This window comes from Myxocyprinus asiaticus, chromosome 5, assembly GCF_019703515.2.
Source record: "Myxocyprinus asiaticus isolate MX2 ecotype Aquarium Trade chromosome 5, UBuf_Myxa_2, whole genome shotgun sequence".
NCBI classification, from domain to species: Eukaryota; Metazoa; Chordata; class Actinopteri; order Cypriniformes; family Catostomidae; genus Myxocyprinus; species Myxocyprinus asiaticus.
The window spans coordinates 52,795,614-52,807,497 of record NC_059348.1 but is presented as its reverse complement, the minus strand read 5'-3'; the positions used below and the strand labels follow the sequence as shown (position 1 = coordinate 52,807,497).

The following is an 11,884-nucleotide window of genomic DNA, read 5'->3' as shown; positions in this document are numbered from 1 at the left end:
TAGTCGGTCTCTACTTATATAGCCTGTCTCCTTACAGTGCATCCGGAAAGTATTTACAGCGCTTCACTTTTTCCACATTTTATGTTACAGCCTTATTCCAAAATTCATTATTTTCCTCAAAATTCTACAAACAATACCCCATAATGACAACGTGAAAGAAGTTTGTTTGAAATATTTGCAAATGTATTAAAAAATAAAAAACGAAATAAATCACATGTACATAAGTATTCACAGCCTTTGCCATGACACACAAAATTGAGCTCAGGTGCATCCTGTTTCCACTGATCATCCTTGAGATGTTTCTACAACTTGATTGGAATCCACCTGTGGTAAATTCAGTTGATTGGACATGATTTGGAAAGGCACACACCTGTCTATATAAGGTCCCACAGTTAACAGTGCATGTCAGAGCACAAACCAAGCCATGAAGTCCAAGGAATTGTCTGTAGATCTTCGTGACAGGATTGTATCGAGGCACAGATCTGGGGAAGGGTACAGAAAAATTTCTGCAGCATTGAAGGTCCCAATGAGCACAGTGGCCTCCATCATCCGTAAATGGAAGAAGTTTGGAACCACCAGGACTCTTCCTAGAGCTGGCCGCCCGGCCAAACAGCGATCGGGGGAGAAGGGCCTTAGTCAGGCAGGTGGCCAAGAACCTGATGGTCACTCTGACAGCGCTCCAGCATTTCTCTGTGGAGAGAGGAGAAACTTCCAGAAAAACAACCATCTCTGCAGCACTCCTCCAATCAGGCCTGTATGGTAGAGTGGCCAGACGGAAGCCACTCCTCAGTAAAAGGCACATGACAGCCCACCTGGAGTTTGCCAAAAGGCACCTGAAGGACTCTCAGACCATGAGAAACAAAGATTGAACTCTTTGGCCTGAATGGCAAGCGTCATGTCTGGAGGAAACCAGGCACCGCTCATCACCTGGCCAATACCATCCCTACAGTGAAGCATGGTGGTGGCAGCATCATGTTGTGGGGATGTTTTTCAGCGGCAGGAACTGGGAGACTAGTCAGGATTGAGGGAAAGATGAATGCAGCAATGTACAGAGATATCCTTGATGAAAACCTGCTCCAGAGCGCTCTGGACCTCAGACTGGAGCGAAGGTTCATCTTCCAACAGGACAACGACCCTAAGCATACAGCCAAGATAACAAAGGAGTGGCTCCGGGACAACTCTGTGAATGTCCTTGAGTGGCCCAGCCAGAGCCCAGACTTGAACCCGATTGAACATCTCTGGAGAGATCTGAAAATGGCAGTGCACCGACGCTCCCCATCCAACCTGATGGAGCTTGAGAGGTCCTGCAAAGAAGAATGTGAGAAACTGCCCAAAAATATGTGTGCCAAGCTTGTAGCATCATACTCAAAAAGACTTGAGGCTGTAATTGGTGCCAAAGGTGCTTCAACAAAGTATTGAGCAAAGGATGTGAATACTTATGTACATGTGGTGGTTTTTTTTTTCCATTTTTATTTAATAAATTTGCAAAGATTTCAAACAAACTTCTTTCACGTTGTCATTATGGGGTGTTTTTTTTTTGTATAATTGAGGGAAATAATGAATTTAATCCATTTTGGAATAAGGCTGTAACATTACAAAATGTGGAAAAAGTGAAGCGCTGTGAATACTTTCCGGATGTACTGTGTATATAGTCCATCTCCGTTTTTATAGTCTCTGTCTGCTTGTATAGACAATCTCTGTTATATAGTCCACATCTGCTTTTGTATAGTGTGTGTGTCTCTCTCTCTCTCTCTCTCTCTCTCTCTCTACTTGTATAGTCCATCTCTGCTTATATAGTCTCTGTCTGCCTACATAGTCTTTGTCCACTTATATAGTCTCTGTTTGCTTCTATATAGTCTGTCTCTACTTATGTAGTCCGTCTCTGTATGGCTATATAGTCTTTGTCTGCTTATATAATCCATCTTTGCTCATTTAGTCTCCATCTGCTTATGTAGTCCAGATCTGCTCATATAGTCTCTCCCTGCTTTTATAAAGTCCATCTGTTTATTTAGTCTCTGTCTGCTTATATTGTCTGTCTACTTATATAGTCCATCTCTGTTTTATATAGTCTGTCGGCTTTATACAGTTTATCTCTGCTTTATATTGTCCATCTCTGCTGAATATAGGCCATAGCTTAAATAGTTTATCTCTGCTGATATAGTCTACCTCTGCTTTATATTTTCCATCTGTGCTTATATAGCATATCTCTGCTTATGTAGTCCATATCTGTTGAGGGGTTGTATAAACACTTCTCAGACTCTTTAGATCTCCTGAGTCTGGGTAGCTTCCAAGATCAATCCGAAACCACCTTCTTTCTTGAACTTTGCATTTTATGCAAATGAACCCGAAAGCATCATACTTAAATGTGTCATACCAGGAAGTGAGTGCCGGCATTCTGCTCTGCAGAGAGAGAGATTCAGTACTGCTCAGGTTAACACCTTCCCAAGTGGGAGGCAGACTGTGTGGTAGGGAGCATGGCGACCCTAGTGACCTTCAGAGGATAAACCGCTGCATCACTGAAGGGACGCGTCCCACATCTCCACTGGGCTCAGACAACCTTTCAATGTCATTGCTCCGAGCTGCTTTCTCAAGGTACGTCTCACTCTGCACTGTACTGGTTGTGCTTGATTATACATCAGCATTAGAGATAATGAGGTAAGATCTTGAGTCAGAATAGACCCAGCTTTTTTGGGGAATGACATCTGAAAGGCAGCAGGAATTCTGTGATCCAGTGTTCCAACATGAGTGAAATCTTCTAGGTCAGAATAAATGATACATAAAGCAGTAGATGACTTGCTTTTTGTAGATGTGGTTAGGAAAATGCTTTCTGTTTATGGAAGTGGTCAAGAAGAGATGCGATTCTGCAGCTATATGGGTTTATGGTACAAACAAATGAGCTTTCTATGGTGTTTTATGTTAATGTCATGATCATACAGTATCTGTTATTCTGAGACATAAAAGTCTGAGACAACATTGAAAATATAGGATTTTACTGATTTGAGCTGGAAATGAACAAAGTTTAGGATTTTTAAATATTTCAAACAGAGAAAAGTTACAATGCAAAAAAACAACAACTGGTATGTGTATTTAAGATTCTGCACTATTTCTAGTTCACTAATTAACCCTTAAACGCATACCTCGGGTCTTTAGTGACCCTGTACCTCATCCATTTTTTTGGAGTTATGCCCACACTTCTTTAGTATTCCTCAACCTTTCTCTTATGTAACACAATAAATAAATAAATAAATAAAAATGCCAAAATTGCAACAACAACAACAAAAAAATTTAATTGCTTAAGTACCAAAAGTGTTTAGGGTCATTAGTGACCCGAGATATGTAATAGTGTCGCTTTTTTGTGCGCTTCCATAAATTTTTTTTTTATGATTATCTCACATCTATATACGTTTACTATATATATTTCTTTGTTTACAAATGAGAAATGAATACATCATGTCGATTTCCGGTGCAACAATGACGAATTATCAGTATCCCAGATGTGTGTATGCATACATTTTATACATGCAGTTTCTTACTCAAGTTGAGTTTACTACTGTAATTCTGTAAGTTGTGCGTCTAATTAGACTCAAATATAGAAAATACATATGTGTTATGTGTAGCTCAGTATGTGTTTGACAGCCAATTGCATCTCATGAAATTTCAGTGTGAAATTAATGAATCGTGTTCTATATTTGTCCTAATTTTTTGCATCATCTCTTTGATATATTAAAAATAAAACGTCAAAATATACCCGAATATACTCTATTCTAAATAGATAATATAATTTATAGATATACAGTGCATGCCGGGTCTCTAAAGACCTGAGTATGTAATAATGTTTGGCGAAATACCCATGCATTTAAGGGTTACATAAGCAAATGTGTGACATTGAGCATGTTAACTCCTTTGTGCAAAATATTTCCTTGCTTTCACTGAAGGACTTAAGATGCTCTTTGGAACATTCTCGATTCATGCTGGATAACATGATCATCAGGTTTTGTTCAGTTTTTCAACTTTACACTTGCACTTTTATAATGACAACTTAATCGGTAATTAAACGTTTTATATTCTGTGAGTGAGAGTCCCCCAGCCACTTGGGGTTGCGTCAGGAAGGGTATCCGGCATAAAACCTGTGCCAAGTCAAATATATGGATCACGGATGGAAGAAGAAGAAACGTTTTGTATTCAGTTAGAAAAGAATGCAAAATTAAAGTGTTTCCACTAGTGGTCTCAGACTTTTTGACTCCATTGTATTTTATTAATGCATTTTATAAAAGCAAGGATGTTTATTACATCAAAGACACTTGAGACTATGCTTGATGTAAACAAAAAAAGTATGAACATGGTTGAAGCATCTTTGAGAGGTCTTGAGGGCATATGAAGGCAGACAGGGGTGGTAAGGTAATTTACTGACAGCATATTAAAGCAGGTGTTTTCTTCAAATGCAGAGTTTATTTGTTTCTTATGGTATCTGAGGGTGTTCAACAAGTCTTTAGAGATGAGTGACCCCAGAGGTTGTCCAAAACTCTTGACCATGAGTTGCTGTACTTTAGTCTATGTGCCAGTAGGTGGCGGCACAGTCTGATTGGACTTCTGAAACTGTCACCCTCTACCAGCTCAATGACATCATTATGCCATGACGACATCTGCGTTTTTAGAAAATGAACAGAAAAATGTGAGGTTGCTTATGTAACACCAGTACGTATGCCCACTAAACATATAAGTCATTTGTTTGTAACTGGTGGCATTACTTATTCATTTATTGATCATAAGCCAGCACATTTATAACTTGTCATTATACAAAACGGGTGCCTTTTGTTTACGTCAGTAAGGACTTTATAGGACTATTCCAAGTTCAATAAAAATTAAGCTCAATCTGTAGCATTTGTGGCATAATGTTGGTTACCACAAAAATTAATTTCGACTCATCCCTTCTTTTCTTAAAAAACAAACAAACAAAAGAAGCCAAAATGGAAGTTACAGTGAGCCACTTACAATGGAAGTCAATGGGGCCAATTTTTGGAGGGTTTAAAGACAGAAATGTGAAGCTTATAATTTTATAAAAACACTTACATTACTTTTTCTATTAAAACGAGTGTACTATTTGAGCAGTAAATTTGTTTAAATCGTCATTTTTTAGGATTACAGCCTGGTTTGCGGCATTACATCATCATAGCAACAGAGTTGTAAAATTGGCAATAACTTTACACAGATGCGGTTAGTAAGTGATTTTACCACACTAAAGTCATGTTTACACGCATATTGTTTATGTCTTGTGGCATTGAGTATTTAATGGATTGGCCCCATTGACTTCCATTGTAAGTGCCTCACTGGAACCTGCATTTTTGCTTTTCTTAAAGAAAAGGAGGGACGAGTCGAAATATATTTTTGTGGGGATCAACATTGGTCCACATATACTGTTGATTAAACTGAACTTGTATTGAACACTGAATATTCCTTTTACAATTAATATTAATAGTAACTACTATGTCGTTACAATGCATTTTTAAGAAACATCCAATATATCTTTTAAAATATATTTTATTATTTTTCTTTCGTCATGAAGATGCCTTTTTTTTGGCCTGGCCCTAGCCTTGTATTTCCAACTTCAACTGATTAAGGTTAGTAAAATATCTTAAATTGTCACCCCTGTTACTTTTACAGTTACAGTTTTAATTAGTATTTTAATTTCGCTTGAGATGGCACAAGGCAAATAATTAACACTTAAAGCCATTCTTTACATTCTTACAGAAATTACTAGCACTTGTAGACTGAACCAGTAAATAGCTAATAAACTGAGAGATGTCTCGTTTTGTTTGCCAAAAAAAAAAAAAAAAAATCACGTAGGTTTCTCTCTCTCTCTCTCTCTCTCTGTCTCTCTCTCTCTCACCCATCACCGCTGCGATCACTGATTGGTTTCCCGCAAAGATAATTCCAGGCCAAAGCTGATACAGTGAATGACATGGACCGGAATGAGGATGTTGCCATGACAAAGAAAGCAGCCCATAGCAGCAGCAGCAGCACACCTGTGCGCAACTGCACCACCAAGAGTTGCCTGGAGTCCCATTCCGATGCCGCCGGGCCGGACTTGAAACCCAATCACGTCGCCATGGATGAGGCGGATGGCGGGGAGGAAGAGTCCAAGTTTCAGCATCCTCGTCTGAGGAGAGTCGGAGGTGGGAGTTGCATCCAGAATAAATACTGCGCGCCAGGAGGGGGAGCCGCGTCACGGAGGAGCTCCGCGCACCACGAGCAGTCCACTTCCACAGATGCGCGCCCGGGTGGTGATGCTGCTGCGGCGGGTCGGAGCGGAGGAGGAGGTCGAGCGTCTACCGTAGAGGTGGAGGCTTGTAATGTTGCAGGTGTCGGTGACGGCAACACCTCGGCACCGCTTTCCAGCATGAAATGCAACAAAAACGGGGAATGCAGGCGTGACTCCGGCACGGGGAGTCTCCGGTCCATCATGTCCAAGCCGGACGGGAGTAAACGGGCTGCTTGCAATTCAACGTCCAGCATGGACGGAATCGGAGCCCTAACTCAGGGGCAGGACGCGTCAAACCCCGGTGCGACCCCCGTGTCCACTGGTGTCCCGGAGAAGAAGGACTCGAAAGTGTCCTTTTCCAACGCGCCGAGTCGGAAAGCTTCTTCCTCCATCCACGGCACCCAGCAGCCCAGGAACTCGCTGACATTTCTCAAATCCGAGGATGCTTCCCAGATCGGGGCGGAGGATAGTGACACTCGGGGCAGCCAGGCGAGCTTCATGCAGCGGCAGTTCAGCAGCATGCTGCAGCCCGGGGTCAATAAATTCTCCTTACGCATGTACGGGAGTCAGAAAGCGGTGGAGAAGGAGCAAGAACGGGTGAAATCGGCGGGCAACTGGATCATTCACCCCTACAGTGACTTCAGGTAAGAGCTGAGGGGGGCATGCAACTTTCTGCATAAAGTTTTGCGAATTTGCATGAGAATATTTCATCCCTTATGTCAAAAAGTGCTCCTTTAGGATGCATGAGAAAGGCAGTACGAACATATATGGCCTACACAGCACTTTGGAGGCCCCAAAGTAAAAAAAACATAGTATTTTGGTTCATTTAAACCTGAAAATAAGCAAAGGGTTAGGATTTTGTGACATTGTAACGTGAAATGAATAAGACATATTTAAGATTCTGCACTATTTGTGGTACTGAGCATGTTAAAGGCTTTGTACAGATGGTCAGATATTCTTGCTTCCATTGATGCTGGATAACATTGATCAGCAGGTTTTGCACAAACTTGTGGAGTCCAAACCAGCTCGAGTGCATGCTGTCATTAATGCAAATAAATACGAAGATATTCTCAAATTCATGCAAATGTTTCAATGTAACTTTCCACTCAAATGGTCAGTTTGATAATATAATATGTGATTAAAAACTTGAATTAAATCAGTAAAATGCTAAATGGACACATTCTCACTAAACTCCCAAAAGGACTTATTTATTTTTACTAGAGGAACAGAAAAGGTCCCCTTGAGGGGTTTTGTACGTTTAACAGTACCTTTTTTTCTGAGAGAGACTTTTGGGCCCCAAATACTTCTGTATCCAACAAATAAAGAAACAATCATCATATGCTCACACAAAAGAATGCATTTAAGGATGTTACAGTATAATGTACACTGACCAGGCAATATATCTTCTAAAATCAGAATGCAGCAAAATTGTTGCCTCATAGCATACAGAGTGTGGCACATAAGCTATTTTTTGTCCAGCAGATATCATGCTGAGATAGCTTGTGATAGATAGATATGATCTTAGATTATACAAATTAAATTGCAAATAGCGACTTATTCGCAATATATGCTAAGTTTGAGAAAATCACATCTATTTTGATTGCCTCACAGTCATTATTATTTTTCTTTATCAATAACCATTCATGTGAACTGTTTCTGATAGTCTTTAAAATATTGAACAGTTTAAACACAGTGACCTCAATACATGCACTTCAAGCGTGGGCAGACCTGTCTAACTCTCTGTTTAGGGAACTAGTCTGGGTTCTCAGGCGAAGTACGTCATTTCAGCACCATACAAAGCGGACAGCAGTTTAGCTCAAGTCTAAAGTAGACCAAAATGTTTTAAACTAATATCTTTATATGAATATCGTTGACTATAAAAATGTGCATGCAATCTCTGCGTTCAAACATGCCATGCAATAACATGCCAATATTCTCATCATTTTGCGTTGTCGCTATGAAAACCGATGCATATTTATCACTATTTCCACGCGAAACAAATGTAATCTGCGATTTTACATTCCCTCGGAGCTTGTTAAAGACGTTCAGCCATGCAAACCAAGCGAAAACAAACTTCTGCCATTTTGCATGAGTTGCATCAGTCTCCAGTTATGAGTCAGCATGCACTTCAACGCGCGCTGCTGTGACCTTGAGTAGTACACGCGCGCGACTGCAAGCAGCACCACGTGGAAACAGATCACTTCCGCTCCACACGCGCAGACATTCATTCCAGACCCTCAGAATTGACCTAACCATGTGAGCCTCTCGCATATCAGGGGTCTTGTAAAGCTTGCAACACTCTCCCCTTCAATATTAATCATTTAGAGAGGAAATGATGGCCATCCATGTCTACACCACATTGTTGCATTAAAGGTGCTTTAAGTGACTGTTTTTGGAATACAATGCATGAAATAAATAGCATACTACCATAATACACATGTGGGTTTTGCAGAAAACAGCATGTATACTGTGAACTGTATGCACATTTTCAGTATGCATGGAATACCTGGATGATATGCAACTAAGTCTATGTTTGGAATAGCATACTACCATACTATTCTTATTTCTGCACTGTAAAAAATGTATACTGTGCACAGTAGTAACATTTGTTTTTATATGCATGGAATGCCTGGATGATGTACAGTATGTTAGACCATGGCCATGTTTGGAATAGCATACTGCCATACTACTCTTACAATTTCTGCATTATATAGTTTGTATGTATACAGTGAACAGTATGCACATTTCCAGTATGCAAGGAATAGTCTTTTTTCAAGTCACTTTTATTTGTATAGCGCTTTTCACAACACACATTGTTTCAAAGCAGCTTTACAGAAAATCTTACCAGTATGACAAAGTATACAACTAAGACTCTGTTTGTAATAGCATATTACCATACTACTCTTACAATTTCTGCAGTATATAGTAGGCTATTTATACTATGTACAGTATGCACATTTTCAGTATGCTGGAATATCTGGATGATTTGCAATATGCAACTAAGTCTACGTTTGGAATAGCATACTAGCATACTGTACTGCTCTTATGCTTTCTGCAGTATATAGTATGTACTGTATACAGTGAACAGTATGCAGATTTTCAGTATGCATGGAATACCCAGATAATGTGCAGTATGCAACTACAGTTCTGTTTGTAGCAGTATACTACCATACTACTCTTAGAATTTCTGCAGTATCCTGGATGTATACTGTGCACATTATGCACATTTTCTGAATACATAAAATACAGGATGACCTACTACATTTGAAGTGATGTGCAGTATACAGCCAGTGCACACTGCACAGAATACTGTATTCCAGGGGTTGAACTGATTAGGAACATTATATAGGCCTATTGTGAAAACTATACAAATAAATTGAATTTAACTGAATTGATAGGAGTTGGTTAAAAATGACTATCGGTTCATAATTTCAAGGTTGAAAGGCCCATTTCTTTCCCGTCTCTCTTTCTGTATGGTCTATTGTAGGTTCTACTGGGATTTCACCATGCTTCTCTTCATGGTGGGCAACCTGATTATTATTCCTGTTGGTATCACCTTCTTTAAAGAGGAGACTTCCACGCCGTGGATCATTTTCAATGTGTTCTCTGATACCTTCTTCCTCATGGACCTGGTGCTGAACTTTCGCACGGGTATCATTATCGAGGACAATTCTGACATCATTCTGGACCCCAAAACCATCAAAAAGAAGTACCTGAGGACCTGGTTTGTGGTAGACTTGATCTCGTCCATCCCGGTGGATTATATCTTCCTGATTGTGGAGAAAGGCATGGACTCAGAGGTGTATAAGACGGCACGTGCTCTAAGGATTGTGCGTTTCACTAAGATCCTGAGTTTGCTGAGGCTACTGCGGCTTTCTCGGCTAATCCGCTACATTCACCAATGGGAAGAGGTACGTCAACACACACCCCTCTAATATACCACATATACTGTACTTCATTAAGTGCATATACTGTACACAAACTCCAAAAATACCCTATCTACTGCATACACATGAAACTATGTACTGTGCATACACCACCTTGTGCATATTCACAAAGTTCCAAATATACCCCATCATCTGCATATACTGTACATGAAACTACATTTGTACCCCATCAAGTGCAAATGTAAGCTTTATATATATTCCATCATCTGCATTTACACGGAGCTCCATACATTATATAGCCTTTCATTAAGTGCATATGGGCAAATTTCTATTTATACCCTATTAAGTGTAGTATGTGTCTATCTACTGTATATACCCCATCACTTCATATATACACACATCTCCATATACTGTATACACCATCACTTCATATATACACAAATCTCCATATATACAGGTGCATCTCAATAAATTAGAATGTCGTGGAAAAGTTCATTTATTTCAGTAATTCAACTCAAATTGTGAAACTCGTGTATTAAATAAATTCAATGCACAAAGACTGAAGTAGTTTAAGTCTTTGGTTCTTTTAATTGTGATGATTTTGCTCACATTTAACAAAAACCCACCAATTCACTATCTCAACAAATTAGAATACATCATAAGACCAATAAAAAAAAACATTTTTAGTGAATTGTTGGCCTTCTGGAAAGTATGTTCATTTACTGTATATGTACTCAATACTTGGTAGGGGCTCCTTTTGCTTTAATTACTGCCTCAATTCGGCGTGGCATGGAGGTGATCAGTTTGTGGCACTGCTGAGGTGGTATGGAAGCCCAGGTTTCTTTGACAGTGGCCTTCAGCTCATCTGAATTTTTTTGGTCTCTTGTTTCTCATTTTCCTCTTGACAATACCCCATAGATTCTCTATGGGGTTCAGGTCTGGTGAGTTTGCTGGCCAGTCAAGCACACCAACACCATGGTCATTTAACCAACTTTTGGTGCTTTTGGCAGTGTGGGCAGGTGCCAAATCCTGCTGGAAAATGAAATCAGCATCTTTAAAAAGCTGGTCAGCAGAAGGAAGCATGAAGTGCTCCAAAATTTCTTGGTAAACGGGTGCAGTGACTTTGGTTTTCAAAAAACACAATGGACCAACACCAGCAGATGACACTGCACCCCAAATCATCACAGACTGTGGAAACTTAACACTGGACTTCAAGCAACTTGGGCTATGAGCTTCTCCACCCTTCCTCCAGACTCTAGGACCTTGGTTTCCAAATGAAATACAAAACTTGCTCTCATCTGAAAAGAGGACTTTGGAACACTGGGCAACAGTCCAGTTCTTCTTCTCCTTAGCCCAGGTAAGACGCCTCTGACGTTGTCTGTGGTTCAGGAGTGGCTTAACAAGAGGAAAACGACAACTGTAGCCAAATTCCTTGACATGTCTGTGTGTGGTGGCTCTTGATGCCTTGACCCCAGCCTCAGTCCATTCCTTGTGAAGTTCACCCAAATTCTTGAATCGATTTTGCAATCATAAGGCTGCGGTTCTCTCGGTTGGTTGTGCATCTTTATCTTCCACGCTTTTTCCTTCCACTCAACTTTCTGTTAACATGCTTGGATACAGCACTCCGTGAACAGCCAGCTTCTTTGGCAATGAATGTTTGTGGCTTACCCTCCTTGTGAAGGGTGTCAATGATTGTCTTCTGGACAACTGTCAGATCAGCAGTCTTCCCCATGATTGT

General features: G+C 40.2%; 1 protein-coding gene across 1 annotated transcript in view; it reads left to right on the top strand.

Annotated features, from left to right (window-relative positions):
- The first annotated feature begins 2,462 nt into the window (after positions 1-2,462).
- The window catches only part of LOC127440672 (potassium/sodium hyperpolarization-activated cyclic nucleotide-gated channel 2-like), a 90,172-nt gene continuing 80,750 nt past the window's right edge, over positions 2,463-11,884 (top strand). Inside the window, exons 1-3 of the mRNA XM_051697405.1 lie at positions 2,463-2,592; positions 5,926-6,903; positions 9,747-10,170. Coding sequence (XP_051553365.1) covers positions 5,960-6,903; positions 9,747-10,170 — 1,368 coding nt within the window. The 5' untranslated portion in view covers positions 2,463-2,592; positions 5,926-5,959. The remainder of the gene's footprint in view (positions 2,593-5,925; positions 6,904-9,746; positions 10,171-11,884) is intronic.